A 22,676-nucleotide genomic window follows, 5' to 3' on the forward strand; every position below is an offset into this window, starting at 1 on the left:
ATTGCCAGAAAACTGAAGATTTCATACAAAGGTGTACACTACAGTCTTCAAAGACAAAGGACAACTGGCTCTAACAAGGACAGAAAGAGATGTGGAAGGCCAGATGTACAACTAAACAAGAGGATAAGTACATCAGAGTCTCTAGTTTGAGAAATAGATGCCTCACATGTCCTCAGCTGACAGCTTCATTGAATTCTACCCGCTCAACACCAGTTTCATGTACAACAGTAAAGAGAAGACTCAGGGGTGCAGGACTTATGGGAAGACTTGCAAAGAAAAAGACACTTTTGAAACAGAAAAACAAAAAGAAAAGGTTAGAGTGGGCAAAGAAACACAGACATTGGACAACAGATAATTGGAAAAGAGTGTTATGGATCTTAAACCCATTGAGCTTTTGTGGGATCAGCTAGACTGTAAGGTGCATGAGAAGTGCCCAACAAGACAGCCACATCTATGGCAAGTGCTACAGGAAGTGTGGGGTGAAATGTCACCGGAGTATCTGGACAAACTGACAGCTAGAATGCCAAGGATCTGTAAAGCTGTCATTGCTGCATGTGGAGGATTTTTTGATGAGAACTCTTTGAAGTAGTTTAAGTAAAAAAAAAAATTCAAATTGTAATAGTAATTTTTCACGTTATTAATGTCCTGACTATACATTGTGATCAGTTGAATGCCACTTTGGTGAATAAAAGTACCAATTTCTTTCCATAAGAGCAAAATCTGTACATTATTCCAAACTTATGGCCGCAAGTGTGTGTGCGTGTGTGTGTGTGTATATATATATATAACACACATACTCCTCCCTCCATTAAACAATCCATCTTAACAGCCCATCATTCATTTTACTGTCTTGTGCAGGGCTTGTTCGATTTCCATATGTCTTCTTCTTTTGCTTTATACACCTCTGTAACTTTCCTAGTTTTTACTTAAATGTTAACAAATTTAAATAAAATTCTTTATTCAGTAAATATGTTTAAAAATGTATTATAAATGTGTTATAAATCTCTGTTAGCATTATGTACAGTGTTTTTCAAGTTGTTCTCTGTTCTCAGGTTGAGTGCAATTCCAAGCTGGATCCAACCAACACCACATTCCTGAAGGCAAGGAAACTTTTCAGTTAGACTGTTTTGCCCCACAAAAGTGCAACATTTCTGAAATGACCTATTATTTGTTTTGTTTTAGATGGCTGACTCTGGCGGAATGCCTCAGATTACACAGGTGAGATTGCTTGACTGTGGTTACTCTAATAAATGCTTCAGTTAAAGATACTGATCATTAATTTTTATTTTTTTTCATTAAAATTATGTTCCATGTTTTGATTACTACAGCCTGGAAAACTCACAGAGGCATTCAAGTACTTCCTGCAGGGGATGGGTTACAGTAAGTCTAATTAAAAAATATTTTTATTATCAGTTCAATAATTTACGATGGTGTCTGGTGAAGTCTGCACCTCCAGCAATCAAGAAATCAATCAATTATACCACGGCAATCTACCTCTAAACCAATCTACCCATGTTAAACCCAGTGTCCCTTTCCATTCAGTCTCCGATTATTGTAATTGTGTTGCCAGTTGGATCCAGTACTGTATCTCTCTATCTCTCCCATGTGTGTCTATTTGTTGAGACTTCTGTGAGAGTAAGGACATGTGAATGAGTTAGTGTGTGAACTTGGAGTTAGTTACTGTTAGTTAATGTAGGTGGCAAACTTGTCCCCAAAACTGAGCTAAATCTGACAAAAAGTATTTTGAGAACATGGGGACTTCTATATTTGAAAAACTGATTCATAAATAAAGTACTGTAAATTGTTTTTCCCCCTAAAAATGTACTTTATGGTTAATAAGGATATGGGTGAGGGATAATAATAATAATTAATAATAATTTTCTTTATTTATCACACATTATACATTTGCACATATACAGTGAAATTCTTCTTTTTCACATATCCCAGCTAGGCTGGGGTCAGAGTGCAGGGATAGTCTTCCTTATGGTAATTATGGCTAGCTTTATGTAAAAAGGTAGAAGTCTATGGTTTGTCCCTATTTAGCTAAGTAAACATTTCTGTATGTGTATGTGTGTGTGTGTGTGTGTGTAGAGGTGTTGTATTTGTTGTAATCTGTACCTTATGTGTATTTTCCTGCCCTTCCTCAGTTGCTTATATAAAGGATCGGAGAATGAGTGGGGGGCCAGGTACTTCCTACTTCCTGTTCACTCCTGCCCCTCTTTCTCACCCCAAGTCTTCATTCAGATGATATGTGTAGTTTACTCTTGTAATCCCTTGATTTTTTTTTTTTATTGACCATAATTGATTTCAGTATTTATCTGTCCCAGACTGATATTTCCATTCATTCAATTTCTTTACTGATCTGTGATTTTTCCTCTGGAGGAAAAATGAGCTTTGCTCTTTTGCACATTGCATTCATTGAATGCCCTCTCATGCTCTGCATGGCAATTATTATTAATATTAATATTATGTGATTGTAAAGGTGCACTGAGTATTTTCTACTTAAAGATTTACACTTTAAGAAGTGAATAGTACTTTTGACAGATGTTTAAAGTGATGCACACTCACATGAGATGAAAATTCCCCTTCATGGTGGTTACCATGTTGAGGTCACATGACTATCTGAATACCACTCATATTATCTCAGCAACAGGCCCTTTACCGGACACTTTTGATTACTTCTGCTAAAAGGGTATTTCTACAATGGTATCGATATTTGAAAACTGATAACTCTCACTATAAAGTCCAAAATCACTGTTGTATCGACCAGCAAAACAAACAGAATTACTTAGTGCACCTTACATTGAATTTCAAAAACATTAGACTAAATCATTATTTTTACTTTCAGGAACATTACATGCACAGAAGAGTGATCTTTTCTCTCAGAGTTATATTTAAAAATGTCAGATATAGAAACTTGCTATTGTACAGTCTTTGTTGGAAATCTTTAAGAGTTCTGCAAGAAAATGTTAAAATATATCCTGCTTTAAAAAAATGGCAAAATCATGAATTGGTAGGACTAGTATCAATCTAATAATGTAAAAAAAATAATTTTCTTAATCACATTTTTTTTTCTTGCTTTCCAGTAAAAATATCTAAACATCCTTAAAACAAGATCAATTTACTTGAGAAGGAAAATACTTATTTTCAGTGAATATATTTAGAATTAAGTAACTTTTACTTATTCCTTTAGCAGATTTTTATTTTTATTTTTCTTCTTGTTTTAAGCATTAATCTAACTAAATTTAACTTAAAAAAAACATTTGCCAATGGGGTAAGAAGCATAAACTTAATGTTGTAAGGATGGTAGAAATTTTACTGAAAACAAAAATACTGATTAATGGAATAGTTCACCAAAAAGGAAAATTCTCTCATCATTTACTCACTCTCAATGCAAGTTAATGGCGGCCAGAACTTTGAGCTCAAAAAGCACATAATGGCAGCATAGAAGTAATCCATACAACTCCAATGGTTAATCTAAATCTTCAGAACCTATGTAATAGCTGTAGGTGAGTAACAAATAAACATTTAAATTCTCTTTTTTTATAAATCTCCACCTTTGACCAGCCCTCTCCAGTGAGTGGGCTGATATGAACCAAGAATGTGAGTCGACATAAAACAAAAGAAGAATGTGGAAGTGAAAGTAGAGATTTTATAGAAAAAAGGACTTAAATATTGATCTGTTTCTCACCCACACTTATCATATCACTTCTGAGGACATGGATTAAACCACTGGAGTCGTATGGATTATGTTTATGCTGCCTTAATCTGCTTTTTGGAGTTTCAAAGTTCTGGCCACCATTCATTTGCATTGTGAGGACCAACAGAGCTGAGACATTCTTCTGAAAATCTTAATTTGTGTTCTGCAGAAGAAAAAAAAGTCATGCACATCTAGGATATCATGGAGTGAGTAAATATTAAAAGAATTTTAATTTTTTAGTGAACTATCCCTTTAAGAATATTATTTTTCTAGTGAAAACAAAGGCACTTAGATGTCAAGAATCTGTATGGAGGCTTATTAAGTTGGATTTGAGACAGTCTGAAGTATTTATAGTAATATAATTAGCTTAAGGCTAAAATTATCCCAAGAAAAATCTCAAGCATTTCATCCCTGCCTTTTCTGCAACATGTCATACAGCCTGGACAAATTTACCTTTGGATATGGAAAGAGTATTCAACATTTCCTCTCTCTCCCTCTCTCTCTCTCTCGCTCTCTCAGTGCCTTCGGCCAGTATGACCCGTCTGGCTCGGTCGCGAACAGCCTCTCTGACCAGTGCCGGCTCTGTGGATGGTTCTCGCAACCGTGCATGCACACACTCAGATAGTGGTGAGGGCGTCGGCCAGGTCAGCCACACCATGGAAGTTTCCTGCTGAGCCTGCATTCACTTCCTCACACGCACACATTTAGAGAGGCACAACGTGAAAAGAAGGTCTGAGAAGAATATTTTCCATGTCCTTTTCACTCATTTTTGTTTATCAGTGTTAGCCCTCTTAACTTGTAAAACAAAGACTTGATATCCTTCTCCCCTTTAGAACAGTGTCTGGTTCTCTCCGACTTTGTAATACGGTTTCTTATCACCAGGGTCCAAAATTGACTGCCCAAACCTGCCGATGGGGAGTGCATTGAGAAAATTGACTGGCCAAGAAATAAACGTACATTTATTTTATCAAAATTAATTTCAATATTTATTTTTGTCCTTATGACAATGGCCTTTTTTAGCTGTTTTATTACTTGCATTTTAGTGACAAACAACGCAGGTCATTGTGTCACTCGCAGCCTCATATACGCACTAGTCAAACTGCACCAGTCACAAAAACGATCATGATTTTGTTCCAAATATATCAGTTTTGCTGGCTTAATGCAAAGAACTTTCCACACATATGTCACTTCTTGGCGACTTTAGGCATCCTAGATAAACTTCTGATGTTACATTTTTCACTGAGGTAAAAGTCATAAGAAGACTTTTTTTTATGTCTCTGATTTGAATTGCTCACATCACTTACATCAGCGAGGGTCAGATTATCATTCTTACAGTTTGACTTACACCATGTATTATTGCTGATAACTTGTTATTGAATCGGTGAAGCCAGTTTTTACTCACACTTGACACTTGGTGAGTGTTAATTTTGGACCCAGATTTTTCGTGTCAGTATATCTGCACCCTTTGCTTGCTGCCTCTGGCCTTCACCTCTTCCTAAGACAAAAGTCCCATCAGCCCCTGCTCTCACTCATTCCTGTCCTATGACAGTCTTTGTGGAGTAACTGATGGATTGGTAGGCCGCAATGAGGGGAGTGAGTCAGAGGAAGAGAATGAAACAAAGCAAGAAAAAGAGGAAGGGTGGGAGGGGGTCTTAAAAGAGTGACATTTGTTGCCATGTTATAAATGCTCTCCCTCTCTTTCTTGAGCGAAATTGAAGCAATTGTATTGTCGAAGAGTTTGAAAGTCTTTTAACCAATGAACAGCTGCTTTCGGCTAATTGTCTCAGCTCATTCAGTCTTTAGGAGTGTATGTATCACCACACATTTATAAACAATATTTATTACACATCGGTACACCGTGTCCTAACCAGGTGCAGAGTTTCTATCGTTAATTACTAAAGCTACAGTATCACGTCATTTTGTGTTACTTTTATGACACTTTCGACTTATTTGTCGGCTTGCGTGCTCTTCGGGTCTCGTACCTTGGTACTGCGCATCGCAAGTGTAACACGATCAGTTGAGTCACCTCGCTGATGAATGCTTATAAATTTTGTTGAGTATGTTATGCAAATGTTTAAAATGTATTGTTAGGTGTCAGGCATTATAGTAAAAGTGTTTTGATATCATAAGATAGCTTTGTGTGAGAAACAGGGTGAAAAGTAAGTGTTATTAACTGATATTCTGCCCTTTTGCTCGTGATTTGTGTGAAAGGAAATAAAAGTCATTGTTGTTTTAGTGCCTCTAGTGTTCATTTCACCACGAAACTGCCATGAAACGTGCAGGTATAGTTACTTACTTCTATGAGACCAGGTAGAAATTGCTGCATGAAAAAGTGAGGTTTTGGACCAATCACATTAATTTTCCAGGAATGGAAACCAAGCGACTGATATCACATTTATAACTGATTTCTCAGATTAACATATAAGAAATTGCCTGTATCGTTTATTGTTTTATTGCATCACGCCTGGTCAGGACACGTTTGCTAAAATGCTATATTTAGTCGTTACTTTCACACTATGCACAAGTATAATCAAGCACACTTTCAGATCATCAAAGAAGACATACAACAGTAGTTATAGTAGTGTGCACTCTCTGTCCTATGAAGGTGGCTTTGCCTGGGATTGGTTCTGTACGATCTCCCTTTTATAGACAATCAGCTTCTGACCCAAACTGGAACTGTCGACTGAGGCAGATCCTGTGTGGTGGGGTTTGCAGTTAGTTGGTTAGCAGTTAGTTGCATTTAAGTTTTAGAAGTGTAGGCTCAATGCTTTCCACTTCCCTTACAGCACCTAGCCCTGCACGAAGAATATACCAAAGTTACAGAAACAAATGCACACACACATACACTGGCGGCCAAAAGTTTGGAATAATGTACAGATTTTGATGTTTCGGAAGGAAATTTGTACTTTAATTTACCAAAGTGGCATTCAGCTGATCACACTGTATAGTCAGGACATTACTGATGTTAAAAACAGCACCATCACTATTTGAAAAAATTCATTTTTGATTAAATCTAGACAGGCCCCATTTCCAGCAGCCATCACTCCAACACCTTATCCTAGAGTAATCATGCTAAATTGCTAATTTGGTACTAGAAAATCACTTGCCATTATATCAAACACAGTTGAAAGCTATTTGGTTCGTTAAATGAAGCTTAACATTGTCTTTGTGTTTGTTTTTGAGTTGCCACAGTATGCAATAGACTGGCATGTCTTAAGGTCAATATTAGGTCAAAAATGGCAAAAAAAGAAACAGCTTTCTCTAGAAACTCATCAGTCAATCGTTGTTTTGAGGAATGAAGGATATACTGAAGATTTCATACAAAGGTGTACACTACAGTCTTCCAAAGGACAACTGGCTCTAACAGAAAGAGATGTGGAAGGCCAGATGTACAACTAAACAAGAAGATAAGTACATCAGAGCCTCTAGTTTGAGAAATAGACGCATCACATGTCCTCAGCTGACAGCTTCGTTTGAATTCTACCCGCTCAACACCAGTTTCATGTACAACAGTAAAGAGAAGACTCAGGGGTGCAGGCCTTATGGGAAGAATTGCAAAGAAAAAGCCACTTTTGAAACAGAAAAACAAAAAGAAAAGGTTAGAGTGGGCAAATAAACAGACATTGGACAACAGATAATTGGAAAAGAGTGTTATGGATCTTAACCCCATTGAGCTTTTGTGGGATCAGCTAGACTGTAAGGTGCGAGAGAAGTTCCCGACAAGACAGCCACATCTATGGCAAGTGCTACAGGAAGCGTGGGGTGAAATGTCACCTGAATATCTGGACAAACTGACAGCTAGAATGCCAAGGATCTGCAAAGCTGTCATTGCTGCACATGGAGGATTTTTTGATGAGAACTACTTGAAATAGTTTGTTTATAGTTTTTATTTTTCACATTATTAATGTCATGACTATACATTGTGTTCAGTTGAATGCCACTTTGGTGAATAAAAGTACCAATTTCTTTCCATAAGAGCAAAATCTGTACATTATTCCAAACTTTTGGCCACCAGTTTACATGCACACACTCCCCGAAAAGGGCTGGGCTCTGCAAGGGAATGGAGCTTTTGTATGCACGCACACAAAACTCGCACGCAACTTACACATAAATAACACAGTAAGATTCACATTCATTAGAATCACTACATATTCAGGTATTTAAATAAGATTACAGCCACAAAGTGCATGCTTATTTAATAATTTAGACCTATCCATTCACATTGTCATTTTTTGTGGTATTTTACAAAGAACTGGTAAATATATTGTTGCTTTGTTTAGCAACAGCACAAATAATTGTAGAAAAAGTACAGCAAACAGCATACACTAAAAATATGGACGGATGGATGAATTGTGTTAAATTATGGAAGTGACTGACATGAGCTCAGAGCTGATTGGCTGGCGCAGCTGCCTGATTACATTGACAAATGATGGTTGAAAGCGGGTTGAGGAACCGTTTCCATTGTACACACACTTATTGAATGTCAATTTCCTGCAGCTTCTTCAACCAGGAAGCACACATTGTGACTTTTTTCAGGGGTGTTTCCTGTGTGTGTGTCTGTAAGGGGCGGGGCTTTCTGGAGCGTGTTGCTCCAAGCTCAGAATGTAGGGCAAATCCCACTACCAAAAATCCCAATCCTTAAAAACACAATGTGCCCCGTCTCTCACATACACGTCCAGTTGCCCCCAAAGGGCTATTGACCCACACAACGCATCGTAATTACCTCACTCCATGCAAAGCTGGGTGCAGGTTACTGTAGATAATGTACAAAGAGAGAAATTAATGCATGATATGGAGTACAAGGTGACTGTCTCTGTAAGAAAAGGAATGTGAAAGAGAGGGAGAGATGGAAAAAGAGAATGGATTGATGACGGACAGTGTTCAGGGTCAAAACATTTTTTAAACCGTCTTGAACAGTCTTAAAACCAGATTGAAAAGCAAAACTCTGTAAGGTTTTTTTTTTTTTTTTTTTTTTTTTTTAGTTTTAAACAAAAATCTATCAAACTTATGTGAAAAGGTTTATGCATGAAAAGCAATTTATCAGGTATGATGTATAAGATAACACATTTTAAGGATAACGTTTAAATATTTTTACTGGAAAAGAAGACCAAATACTAAATAAGAAAATAATTTTCCTCCTTTATTCAAATTGTGCACAAACCGGGAGAGTGAAAGTCAAATGCTAAATTTCTAAAAGAACAACATGGAAAACCAGGGAAAAGTAAATAAAAAAAATGGAAGAGTATCCAAATGGATGGGTATCCTCCTACAGACTAAATGGACAAACACAAGTTCTTCCCCAGTATTGACTGAGTAATGCAACCTCATGTTTGTGTCGTTTTCCTTTATTTACTGTCTGAAGTATGCAGTGTTATCTCTTATTAGATGAAGAGCATGCCACTAGCCCACCTTTCAAGGGTGCATTCCCCCCCTCCCCCATTCCTGATCTCTGCCTGGGGTCCCTGAATGTATTTTGTCCTTTGAAAGTGCTGTACAGTATTGTCAATGTGGCCCCATATCTTTTCATTTTTACTCAAATCAGGGCTCGCACCAGTTCGACGTACCACACCTTACCTTCCGTTGCATCCCTTTCCTTCTCAGTCTATGTTCTACATTGTAGATATTTGCTGTTTTTAGGGCAAAAATCTAAAAATAGGTCTCTACCACTAGCCTTGTCATGTGGAACAGTTAATTTAAGATTCCCTCGAGTTCCTCTTTTGATAATATACTAGTTCTTATTTAATCTTTTCTTGTGAACATTCAATGAGTATTAATAATAATATGATCACTGTTGTTACAACTAGACATCGTTTTACATTAAGCAATAAGTTCTTTGTGTATTTTTATTATTTTATTTTTTTGGAAGGGAGGCTGGTTGTTAAAAATATGTGTAAAGAAATGGTAGGATTCAGTCTTAACCTGCTTTGCCATAATAAAAATATGAAGACTAATGTGTATATGTAATATGTATATCTATATACAAGCTGTCATTGTCTGTGTACTAAAAAAAAGCTGAACATGCAACAAATAAAAACAGACATAAAAGCAGATGTTCTTTTTTTTGAGTGGTGTGCTTTTCATATTTTCTGTAGCTCAGCTGGTAGCGCATGGCACTAATAACAGCAAGGTCATGGGTTCAGTTCCCAGGGCATTAATTTACCGGGGGAAAAAATGCTGTTTTGGATAATAGCCTCTGCTACATGTGAAAATATAATGTTATATTTATCTGCAACAGCAATCCAGCACATTTCATAACCATTGCTATACTTTATTTCAAGAAATTTGCGATACATCAGTGAATTTCATCAACTCACAAAACAAAGCCAAGCATTTCAATAATATTCATAGGCTGCATCACAATTCACATACTTCTACGACACACTAAATGAACTGTATGTCCTGATGGGAAAGTACATATTTTGGAGTATGGAGTAAGGCAGTACACTTGTATTGGCATGTAATACAACATCATAAATGTGTCTTGATCAGTGTTGGATGTAATCTAATTACTAAGTAAAGTAATTAGTTACTGTAATCAAATTGCATTTCTACTTTAAAAAAATAGTGTAGTGCATTACATTTTTAATTCTTGTAATCAGATTACATTACAGTCTTTCAAATAATTAATTTTAAGTACATTAATTGGGTTGTGTGAAAAGTGTTTAGAAAGGAACTTTAAGGTAATTAGTAATGTGATTTATTTTTCAGTGAAACAATCATTATAGTTATCTGATTACAACTGTAAAGAAGTAATTTGTAATAGATAACTTTTTGAGTAACCCAACACTGTTCTTGATGATGCAGACTCCTTTGTCGCATATTGTTTGCATTAAGCATTAGCATTTAGCTAAATTCGTTATCTTCATTGAAATTTAATATAATCTTTGAATTCTTACATTTAAAAACCTTAAAAATCCACCAGAAATATTATACCATCTGGGTAGCTACCTATGAATTACAATTATTTTTTTATAACAAACTGTGATTTTGGATGCGCAAATGCTGTTCTGCTAAAGTTCTGTAAAGTTTTCTGCAAACTTACTGAAACATGACCTCATAGGTTACAATGTAGGCATCACTGTACACGTACAGCAAGTGATCTCTGGGGTCATAATTCAGATACTCAATATTGGGCTGCATCTTCCTAATGTGAATTTTCAAATCATAGCGCTCCTCATTGGTTTTGGTGTCAAAAGAATAAAAGATCTGTTCTGTTTCTTTATCGATATAACGAGTCGCATAAAGCACACCACATACCATGAAGGTGTTTGTGGCTGTTGCTTTGTACAGAGAAGTGTACCAAGTTTCGCCCAAAACAGGTGTAGTACTAGTCTCAACTTTAGTAATAACCACATTTCCAAAGTTGCCTGTAGTCGCATATATAACATATAAACTGGATTCATCTGTGGCAAAATCTATGTCGGTATAGTCGTATGATTTTCCGAGAATTCCAAATGGAAACTTACTGTTGTAACCTGCATCCTTAGGTAGTGCCACAGTACTGACAGTGCGAGTCGTCATGTTGAACCGACAGATGGACAACGTGTAGTAACAGTTATAATAGAGCGCATTGCCGTACATGACCATGTTTGGCCCCTGAATTGTGTTAGTTGTGGGGTTGGAGCTCGATATGTATGTATCTGTAGGTCCTAAACCTAATAAAAGAGTACTCAAAGTACTGTACTGGCGGACGTAGTGGCCATATACATTACTACTGGACAGCACCACCAGCCAGTACTTGTCATTTCCTGGAGCAGGGTTTACATCTCTACCCCAAGCACCAAAAGAGTAGGAGGTTCCGTATGCCGTGAGGGAATAGGTTTTGGGTCCCGACACATTGACCATTTGACCCAGACCACAGTGGCCTAAAAAGATACAAAGAAAGATACATTTAAGACTGGAACATTTAGGAATGTGTCCTAAGGCTTGTAATTTTGTTTTGCAAAAATGTTGCCACGGTCACGTAATGTTCATGCGCTCAAAAAATAACTCTTCGGCTGAATTTGATTCAGTCATGGACATGGTTCCACATGTTTGAAATTTGTTTATTTTAATTAAAAGTACCTCGAAAATTCAACTTAAAAACGTAAAAAATATAGTAAACCTAACTGAATCAAGTAAACCCAACAAAATGTAATATCAAAATAACTCAAATAAAACTTTTAGTGAAATGCTAGCTAGGAAAGAAAATGTTAGCATGCTAAATACATGCTGGTGGGAAGCACTACTTAGTGCAACTTGGTCATTATGCTATGGTTAGCACAGCAATTGCTCAGTGGATAAAGCAAATATAAAAATAACTATTGGTCCTCAGCCTAGGCTCAAGATTCACTCTTCACCATGATGGTAACCCCTAAAACTACAACATAACAGAAAATCTTCTAAATCTCAACAGAACAAAACAATAAACACTAAAAAGTCTCTCCCTCATATTCATCAAGACATATAAAATAACATTTACACATGGATTATGTAAAGCTGACAAGACACTTTTTGTTAAATTAATTCAGTTAATTTAAGTTCTTTTGGTAACAAAAGAGTAATATGAACATGGGAGGACTGAGTAAAACTGACGATAGTGAAAGTTGTTTTTTTTTTTGAGTGTGAGATCAGATTTTCAAATAGCCTAACGTTCAAACTTTTTTGTCCTTATAAACCAGCTTTTATAAACACCCATTAGAAATTCCTAAGGGAATATGACTCAAAAATGCTGATTCTCTTTCGGATTTTAGGACAACAAACCAAACAACTCTGACACATACCTGGCGAAAGTGTAGGGGGTGGTAAGGTGGCCTTTTGCTCATTCTTACACTTTTCCAGGTCTTTCTTAATCTGCTGGTTCTCGTGCTCTTTCTTTATCACCTGCATCTTGTCAAATTTTACCAGCGCCACCATCGTGTCCATCATGTCCTGAAGCTTTTAGAAGAGCATGGACAAACACTGGTCAGGGGTCTTTCAGACCGAATGTGGTCTTGCGCTTAAAAAAGTTAGATGCAGTGCAATGAACAGAACAGAACTCAGGTTTCTCGAGATACATTTTTAAAAGTTGCCATTCTTTTCAACATGACACGGCATCTGTAAAAAAAAATAAAAAATCTTCTCTTGCGTTTACACAGTGAAAAAAAAAATTGGACACAAAAATAAATTTGGTATGAATGGCCCCTTAGGACTATTAAAGGTGCAGTATGGAACAATTTTCATGTAATATTCGCCCTTTTTTTTTTTTGCCAATGTGTGAACGGCTTGTAATGCAACTTAAAAAATGAGTCCTTCCCGGACTGCCTAGGTTGCCTATTAAAGCCTGTAGACTGATTTTCATGCGAAGGGAGCGGGTCGGTTTTGCCGGGAAAATCCAAAGGATGTGACGTTTATGTGCACTTCCTAGAGCCTTGCCTCAGTGCTTCTCTTCCGCTATTCAACAGCAACAACAAATTGCAACACTAGGTAACGTTACTTTAGAGATGGAATCCAGCAAACGTCCGGCCCCCAGCACAACACCGACTCCTACACAAACTCAGAGTAAGCCAAAAAAAAAAAAAAAAAACATTTATCTACTGAATCCCGTCTGACTAAGTAGGAACGTGATCGTGGTCGAGCGAAAACTAGAGTGAACACCGGCAGGGTATTTGATTCCTGGAGGGACCCTCGTTCGGTTTTGGGGATCAAAACCGACCCTGAATTGGCGTTCTTCTTATTGGACAGGTAAGCTTACATAACTGCAAAGCATGTGAAATATAGTGCCATAAGGATTGATCTGTGTAATTTTAGCTAACTTGATCTTGCCTGCTAACGCTGACGAATTGCAAGCTACCTTGCTTCGTAACTTTCAAATAATTTCAACAATCTTCTCTTTATACTAAAATCAGGTATACAAAATAAATTTAAGCAAATACGCTGGTTTCTTGATCGTAGTACAACATATGACATACAAAACATACAATAGTGCAACATAACAGTGGAACAGTAAACTGTCTGGTATAGTTCAGTAGTATGTAGCTGTATGTGTGTATCAGTATGCTATGTTAGCCGATAAGTAGTTTTAGTTTAGTCTCAACATTTGTAGTAAAACAATCATAACTGTGTAATTTTAATTATGCTACCTCATCTGTCAGCATGATGCCGGTGAATCACGTTCAGTCTCTTTGTACGTTACGTCATTATTTTGGTCGATGCTCGCTCGCTCACGTCCCTATGGAGTGTGTGCACGAGCGCGAGTACGAGCAACAGGTAGCTGGCTGCAGTTCACTTAACGGCCACAGGTGTCATTAATAACAATGGTTTCTGAATCTTACATACTGCACCTTTAAACACGAATCAACAAAATAATATTTAGCAAAATGTCATTAATAGGCTACTTATTACATAATTATTTAGGCAGTGATAAATACATAAATAAATAAATAAATAAAGTGTCATAGTGAGCAGCAAGTACCTGAGCTGTAGTCTCTATAATGAGATGATGGTAATTGCTGGTGGTTCTGTTAAGTGTGTCAAGGAGGGCCAGAATCTCAGCTAATTCTAACTCAATGATGCGCAGAGATATGGCCCCATACAGATTTCTGTCATCCTCTTTTTCCAGGATGACCACATTTTCATCTAGTTGCTTGATACGTTGTCGTAGACCTAGCATAATTCTGTCAACTTCCGTCATCTGCAGACATTTACATTCATTCATTACATTCATATTTACATCAAATTAATTTTATAGTTATTAGTTTAATTAGTTACAAATGATGAACAGTACAACCAACGTGATTTAAAAAAAAAAAGGTCTACTTTCACTTAAAAATGTATTTACTTAAATTACTTAAAGTAATACTTAACCCAAAAATTAAATTTTGCAATAATTTACTCACCCTCATGCCATTCCAAACCCATATGTCTTTCATTCTTCTGTGGAACACAAAAGGAGATTTTAGGCAGAATGTTAGCTTCAGTCTCCATTCACTTTTTTTGAATGAAAAATAAAAGCTGCAATAAAAGTAAATGGTGACTGAGGCTAACATTCTAATATCTATCTTTTGTGTTACATGAAGAAAAGATCTTATGGGTTTGGAACAAGAGTAAGAGAAATATCATAAAGAGTAAATGATCACCAAACTTTTTCAAATATTATTCGATTGAGAGATAAAATGTAAAAAGTCACATAGTATTTTTGCATTTTAGTCATATATATATACACATACACACACACACACACACACACACACACACACACACACACACACTACCGTTCAAAAGTTTGGGGTCACTTGCCTGAAATGTTTCTCATGATCTTAAAAATCTTTTGATCTGAAGGTGTATGCTTAAATGTTTGAAATTAGTTTTGTAGACAAAAATATAATTGTGCTAACATATTAATTTATTTAATTACAAAACTAAAATTTTATTTAAAAAAAAAAAAAAGTTTTTGAAATGGATGACTTGGACCGAATAATTAAGAAAAGCAGCCACTAAGTGCCCAGCATATAGACGGGAACTCCTTCAATACTGTTTAAAAGCATCCCAGGGTGATACCTCAAGAAGATGGTTGAAAAAATGCCATTTCTGCAAAATCTAGGCAAAGTTTGGCCACTTTGAAGATGCTAAAATATAACTTAGTTTTGATTTATTTTGGAATTTTTTAGTCACAACATAATTCCCACAGTTCCATTTCTATTATTCCATAGTTGTGATGACTTTACTATTATTCTAAAATGTGAAATAAGTAAATAAATAAATAAATAAAGAATGAGTAAGTGACCCTAAACTTTTGAACGGTAGTGTGTGTATATATATTAAATATTTTTGTACCTTTTCTGAAGTGATGGCCTTAGTGCATTCTGCAGCAGCAGTCTGTACATTAGTTAGTTTGTTCTCAGGGAAAACAGGATCATAATTTTGTAGGTCGCACACACAGTCCTTTTGTTTCACTGACTGCTGTGATTAATCACAGGACATTAAATAATTAAACATGCAAAATTATTATTATTTTTGTTTTTAATTGACAAGTTCACTTTACAGTGCACTGTAAAGATTGTTTTGTCAGGTAACCTAAAAAATGTGCTTCATGTGGTAACATCTAAATAAACTGGTTATATTTAAGTCAAAATGATTGAATTAATATGATTGAATCAACCTTACAACATTGGGTTAGACAAACTAAAGTCATTTTAAAGGGTTAGATCAAGTATAAATATTCTAGGTCCTAGGTGATATTTGCATGTTATTACTTTTTACAGTGTGTGATATATGCATTAAAATATTTCACACTATTATATAGCCTACATTTTGTTTTTTATGTTTACAGGTATTGTGTTGTAGGAATATACAGTATAAATTCTTAAAGTCTGAATTGTGTATGTGAAAGGGACTTTTTCTTTCTTACCTGAGAGAAAATTTGAGGAATGGCAATCATCAAAATTAATAAATTAGACTGACCCATGTCTGAGATAGGAAAGGTTGGGACCTCAGGAGCAAAATACAACTTTGTGTGACAGCATCAAAGTTTTTAAAGCCAAAATGTGAAAAAAGAAAAAGAAACAAGATTTGTCAGACAATTGTTTTTTTTTTTTAACCTGAGAAATATGATGAAATAAGTTAGAAAGAAGTTAGAGACTTCTTCTTTTTTTTTTTTTTTTTTTTTTTTTTTGGAAGAAGTAAGATTATCTGTTGCAACAGGACTTGCTCAAATTATAATTTTCAACATTTGCTCACCTTTTTTTTGATACTGAACTGAATTAGTTGTCTTGAAGATTTGTTCTTCATATTCAAAAGTCTAAGGGTTTAAGGTTCACTTTGTCAACCAGCACTTTGCAAAACAGAACAAAATATATAGGAGAGATTAAAGCTAGTTGTCACTTTGTACTCCAGTGAGTAAATTTTGAATAGGCATGAAAATACTATAAAATATTTCCAGATATTGCCCAGGAAAAAGGACACAGTTTATTGAACACACCTTGAACTTTTGTGACAAGATAGTGTAAGTTGTGAAAATGAAACCTGCCATAAAACAGCTTAATGTAGGCTCTTCAGAAAAATGTAAACAGTAAAAAACTAAGAAACACAGCATTTGGGGAGTCACGTGATGCCATGCATGGTTCGGACGTGTGAATGGCGAGCTCTGCGCACTTTGCTGGTTTTAATACTTTTTATGTCATAAACCGGTGAGATTCGATACACCCTGATCCATTTTTTGTATCCCCTTTTTATCCCAATTTGGAATGCCCAATTCCCACTACTTAGTAGGTCCTTGTGGTGGCGCGGTTATTCACCTCAATCCGGGTGGCAGAGGACAAGTCTCAGTTGCCTCCGCTTCTGAGACAGTCAATCTGCGCATCTTATCACGTGGCTCATTGTGCATGACACTGCGAAGGCTCATGCTATTCTCTGCGATCCACGCACAAGTTACCATGTGCCCCATTGAGAGCGAGAACCACTCATCACGACCACAAGGATGTTACCCCATGTGACTCTACCCTCCCTAGCAACCGGGCCAATTTGGTTGCTTAGGAGACCTGGATGGAGTCATTCAGCACACCCTGGATTCGAACTGGCACCTTCAGGGGTGGTAGTCAGCGTCAATATTCTCTGAGCTACCCAGGCCTCCACACCCTCATCCTTAACTGTTCTAGGAAGACAATGTGTCAAAGAATTCAAAATCCTTGGGCTCTGGAGACATTAAAAGACACTTACATGCTCAAGCTGACGCCCCTGACAAGGCCGCAGACCAGGGACTCGATTTGGCCGGAGAAGTGCGGGAAGTTCGGCAAGAATTGTTGAACTTGTTGGCACTGCTGATGAAGGTTGTTGCTGACTTGGAGGACCTTGCTGTAATACGTCGATCGATCACTGCCATGAGGTGGTTACAAGAGTGGGGGATGTCGAGAAACGGATAGATCGGAGTCATCGGAGAGGGAATTAGCTGCTAATCCACTAGCGACCATGGTGGATTTGAAGCGCGTCTGGGAAAAGTTGGAGGATATGGAAAATCGTAGTCGGTGGAATTACGTCCGGATTGTTGTAATTCCTGAGGTCAAGAAGGTTAAGATATGGTGAAATTCCTGGAAGGGCTCCTTCCAAGTCTGCTCGATATAACAGGCCATAAGCTGGAAATTGAGCGAGCTCACAGGGTTCTGGCTCGGCGATCCGCTGAGGGAGACAGGCCCCAATCAATTCTGAACAAATTTCTGAGATCATCCGATAAAGATCTTGTGTTACGCAAGGCGAGGAGTAAAGGAAGGTTTTTTTGGAAGAACCACAGCATTTTCTTGTTTCCAGACATTGAGAATTCGACAAGAGAGAAACGTGATCATTTCAAGGAATGCAAGAAACTCTTACATCAATGGAAGGTCATTTTTGCACTGATGTTCCCGGCCAAATTGAGAATAGATGCTAAGTCAATGGACTGAGTAAGTTGTTTTGAGGTACTCACATTGCAGCCAAGTGGACCGACTCACTGTACATTCACTTGACCGTCCGAGGAAACTGAGTGCATTTTTTGTTTTTTTTGTGCTGGTTCTGCCTAGCGGATGGGGTTTGTTTTGTGTAGTAACACTCCTTCGGGACAGTTATGTGGATGAATCTGCTCGTTCTTTGTGCTTATGCCTCCTATTGGCTGGAGTTTGTTTTATAGATTATTTTCTGTTGTGTAATTCTGTCTCACAAAATTTGTATAGAAGCACCTGACTTGAGCAATCCAGTGGCAAAGTTGTCGTGGGGGCTCTCGTAGGCATACATGGACTGTTTGAGTTTAGAGGGATGGATGCCAGTTGGCGCTGTTGCGCGTGAGGTTAATGCACACGTTTTTCTTTTTTCTGTTTTTTGGGGGTTTGATTGTTGCACTAATGTTGGAATGTGGTCTTTATAATTTTGTTTTTGACACACAATTGATTTTTTCTTATATGTCATGTAAATATGAGTGGATTGTCTCTCTCCAAGTGGAATGTGAATGGGTTGGGGCACCCCATAAAAAGAAGGAAGGTTATTTCTCTTCTTAAACTAAAGAAATATGATATTGTGTTTCTTCAAAAAACGCACCTTTCCCCGCAGGAAGCTGAAAAATTTGGGAAGATATGGGGTGGACATGTTTTCTTTAGTGCTGGCTCAAGTAAGAGCAGGGGAGTCATTACACTGATAAGTAAGCATCTACAATTCAAATATCTCAAACAGAATTCAGGGGCAAAGTCTTAATTTGGCTAATATTTACGCACCTAACGTTGATGATCAGGGCTTTTTTATAGATCTTGAAGGGATGTTGCAAGCCACTGGCACCTTTCATGAAATAATATTGGGAGGAGACTTTAATCTTTTGATGGACTTGATCATAGTGAAGCAAAAGTGTGTAAACCCATTAGAGCAACACTGATGCTTCACAGGATGTGTAAAAATCTTGGTCTTACAGATATTTGGAGACATTTGAACCCATCTGGTAGGGACTATAAATTTTTTTCATCAGTCCATAAGATTTATTCTAGAATAGATTTATTTTTGATATCTAAGTCCCTCATTTCATCTGTTGTTGATCGCTCAATAGGAAACATTTTAGTCTCAGAATTCTATCTTGAACTCTAGTTCCACATCTTTGTCTACTGATGAAGATATTAGAAACTTTGTGGAACCATTAGAACTTCCTAAACTGACAGATGAGCAAAAAAAAAAAATCTCTTGATTTTAAGATTAACTTGGAGGAGCTCGGCGAGGTAATTAAGGTCTTGCCTACAGTCAAGGCTCCGGGGCCAGATGGCTTTGCCCCTGAGTTTTTTTATTATCTTATGCTACAAAACTGACTCCACTTTTGCTAGAGGTTTATACGCAATCATTAAAGAATGGAAAGCTTCCGCCAACCATGACACAAGCCCGGATCAGTCTGATTCTTAAAAAGGACAAAGATCCAAGTGAGTGTAAGAGTTACTGTCCAATTTCCCTGATCCAGCTAGATGTTAAAATATTGTTAAAAATTTTGGCTAACTGATTAAGTGAAGTTATGACATCTCCTATACATATAGATCAGGTGGGGTTTATTCGGGGCCACAGCTCTTCTGATAACATTAGGCATTTCATCAATATCATGTGGTCAGTGACAAATGATCAGACTCTGGTCATTGCCATCTCACTTGATGCCGAAAAGGCATTTGATATGTTAAAATGGGATTATCTTATTAAGATTTTTGGAAATGCACAGGATTGGGAATACATTTATTGGATGGATTAAGTTATTTACTTTATAGACACACGGTAGTAGTGGTAAAAACAAATGGATACATTTCAGATTACTTCACTCTGGATAGGGGCATCCGGCAGGGTTGCCCTCTTTCCCCATTATTGTTCTGTCTTGCCCTGGAACCATTAGCAGCTATAAAATAGGAGGAGGATTTTCCAGGGGTGATGGTGGGAGGTGTGGCGCATAAGCTTTTGCTTTATGCAGATTATATTTTATTATTTGTCTCTGACCCTACTAGATCTATGTCTTGCCTCCACAGAATTATTAATTCCTTTTCTAAGTTCTTGGGATACAGAGTAAATTGGTCTAAATCAGAAGCTTTGGCTCTGACAGCATACTGCCCTGTAACGGCTTTTCAGCCAGGCGACTTGCAGTGGCCCAAACAGGGCATTAAGTATTTGGGTATTTTATTTCCAGAAAAATTTGTGTGATTAGTTAGTTAATTTCGACCCTTTAATAAAAAGGTTTGAGCGATGTGGGCAGATGGGCTTCATTACATTTATCGATGATTGGGACGGTTAATGTTATTAAAATGAATTGTATTCCATTAATAGTGGGGGTTAATTGTTGATTCTGTGTATATATGTTTAGTTTTTCTGTGTTTAATATGTGAATCAATAAAAAAAATGTTAATCAGAAAAAGAAACACAACATTTGTGAAACAGCAAAAATTTAGAAGGTAACTTAGAAAAATGTTAAACCTTTGTTTTGACCTTTACATGAAAAATACCCTTCTTCTGAGAACACAATTCAACATGTTGGTTAAAATCTATCTTGATTATAAAACTGACTCTTACATAAAGGTATGCAGAGTGATTTTATTGTTCACTTGTTTACACTAGCGGCTATTGCTAAAATGAAATGATTTTGTCATTTTAGTTTGGATTTAAGATATAACAATATATCGGCTTTTAATGAGCTAGACATGGTCTGCAAAGTAAGAGTGAGTCAGCCATTTTAACTATTGATAAAGAGACTGATAAATAAGTGAAAAATGAAGCAAGAGTGTTTGAGTTTTCTTATCTCTGTGGACACCTTCTGCAGGTCACGGAGTAGGAAAAATGTTGCAACAGGACTTGCTCAAATTGTTATTTTCAACTTTTGCTCAACGTCTTATTGATACTGAACTGAATTAGTTGTCTTGAAGATTTGTTCTTCATATTCAAAAGTCCAAGGGTTTAAGGTTCACTTTATTGTCAACCAGCACTTTACAAAACAGAACAAAATATATAGGAGAGATTGGGGCTAGTTGTCACTTTGTACTCCAGTGAATATTTCTCTTTTGAATTACACAGTGAATTACACAGTTTATTGAACACACCTTGAACTTTTGAAACAAGATGCCAGCCGCGGCCCGTGCATTCATGCCATTAAGAAAACATGATTTCACAATGAATAAGATACCGTATGCCTATCATACATTACGTGGCTATCAACTAATAATACCAACTGACATTTTAAAAACACGTCCACGTGCGAAAGCCAGATCCAAGGAGGTCTAATACCAAGAAAAAGCTCTCTAATATTATTTGCAATTTAAATTTTATATATATATATATATATATATATATATATATATATATATATATATATATATATATATATATATATATATATATATATATCAGTGGCGGCTGGTGCCCAAATTTTCAGGTGGGGCTCTGAGCCAATGCGCGTGCAGGAAAAAAAATGTCATCACGTTTTTTTGTAATGCAGGCAGATGGATTTATCAATAAATCCAAGTCCAGATGTAAATTGCATTTTACACTGAATTCTCTTTTATTCTTTATATTATTTAATGCCAGTATTAAACAAATTACAATTTTACAAACATGTGTGTGTGTGTGTGTGTGTGTGAGAGAGACAGACATCTTATTTGTACAGGAATTTTGCCCTTCTGTCCTTCTGAGTGGCAAACTTCTCAATGACCCTATTATTGAAGTCAGGAATGCTTTGATAAAATGTGCCTATACTTATCCACCTCTTCATTGTGTTTTCTTACCCCGATTCTGTGGCCTTCGTCCAGTTGCGTAGCTACGTTGACTCTGCCAAGGACTGCTAGCTTGACACTATTGTCCATATGTGCTCTTGTAGACTCAAGTTTCTTCGTCCTCCCTGATAAATGTTTTAGGTCCCTTCATTCTAAAACAGTCCATGTTCCATCTGTCCCTGTCATTTTAAAAAAGTAGACATGGAAAGCAAAATAAGGCATTTGCATGACTACATCCAGCTAGCCAAGACTTTCTGCTGTACCAAGAACGGGAGAAGCATCGTGTGTATGTTTTGCTCTTTTCACTAGCCTGTTATTTGATGTTGATGTGAGGTTGATCTGGGCCAAGCTCTTTTACTCATAGTTTCTCCACCAAAGTTCTCCTCTCAAATGGATTTTGATGAAGAGATCTTATTGAATTTGCGGGCAGACTGGGCAGCTGAGATCCTGCTCCTGTGTCCGCGTTCATCATTGCTACAGTATTACAATCTATTGGCAGAGACTGTCAGTCGAATAATGAGACAATGGTGAGAGGGAACGTGACTATGTCAAGAGTCCCGACTGCGCATGCTTGGGGTGCTTCTCTCAGCACCCCTCAGGCCATAATATCGAGGCTGCTGATTGGCTACATTTCTTTTGCACATGTGAATATCTTGTGTCAGCATTGGTTGTTACTGCTTCACCGAGGGGCGCTGGAAAAAGCGCCGCAAGCATGCACAGTCTGTGGTGGTCGGGACTCTTGACGAGAGTAGGGATGAAAAGGAAGCTAATTTTCCCCCACATAA

At 37.0% G+C, this 22,676-nt stretch overlaps 2 protein-coding genes across 11 annotated transcripts in view; one reads left to right on the top strand and one right to left on the bottom strand.

Annotated features, from left to right (window-relative positions):
* Positions 1-9,748, top strand: part of LOC127437402 (protein NDRG4) — a 47,934-nt gene extending 38,186 nt beyond the window's left edge. For 5 of the 7 annotated variants that reach the window (XM_051692253.1, XM_051692255.1, XM_051692251.1 and 2 more), the window contains 5 exons: positions 1,053-1,100; positions 1,183-1,218; positions 1,329-1,380; positions 2,148-2,186; positions 4,220-9,748. In XM_051692253.1, coding sequence (XP_051548213.1) covers positions 1,053-1,100; positions 1,183-1,218; positions 1,329-1,380; positions 2,148-2,186; positions 4,220-4,374 — 330 coding nt within the window. In that variant the 3' untranslated portion in view covers positions 4,375-9,748. The remainder of the gene's footprint in view (positions 1-1,052; positions 1,101-1,182; positions 1,219-1,328; positions 1,381-2,147; positions 2,187-4,219) is intronic. The other 2 variants (XM_051692252.1, XM_051692257.1) reach the window with 1 other exon arrangement.
* A 199-nt stretch (positions 9,749-9,947) lies between these two features.
* On the bottom strand, positions 9,948-16,221 carry LOC127437401 (olfactomedin-4-like). Of its 4 annotated transcripts, none has more exons than XM_051692249.1 (6): positions 16,068-16,203; positions 15,494-15,619; positions 14,557-14,593; positions 14,133-14,351; positions 12,463-12,616; positions 9,948-11,565 (listed from the first exon to the last, which is right to left on the bottom strand). In XM_051692249.1, the coding sequence occupies exons 2-6, from the start codon at positions 15,541-15,543 to the stop codon at positions 10,739-10,741; spliced, it is 1,287 nt and encodes a 428-aa protein (XP_051548209.1). In that variant the 5' UTR covers positions 15,544-15,619; positions 16,068-16,203; the 3' UTR covers positions 9,948-10,738. The 4 variants fall into 4 exon arrangements, with proteins under 4 accessions (XP_051548209.1, XP_051548210.1, XP_051548206.1 ...); XM_051692250.1 differs by having other exon boundaries at positions 15,494-15,616; positions 16,068-16,191; XM_051692246.1 differs by lacking the exon at positions 14,557-14,593 and having other exon boundaries at positions 16,068-16,221.
* Positions 16,222-22,676: the final 6,455 nt, after the last annotated feature.

The sequence above is a fragment of the Myxocyprinus asiaticus genome, chromosome 48 (genome assembly GCF_019703515.2).
Source record: "Myxocyprinus asiaticus isolate MX2 ecotype Aquarium Trade chromosome 48, UBuf_Myxa_2, whole genome shotgun sequence".
In the NCBI taxonomy this organism is placed as follows: domain Eukaryota; kingdom Metazoa; phylum Chordata; class Actinopteri; order Cypriniformes; family Catostomidae; genus Myxocyprinus; species Myxocyprinus asiaticus.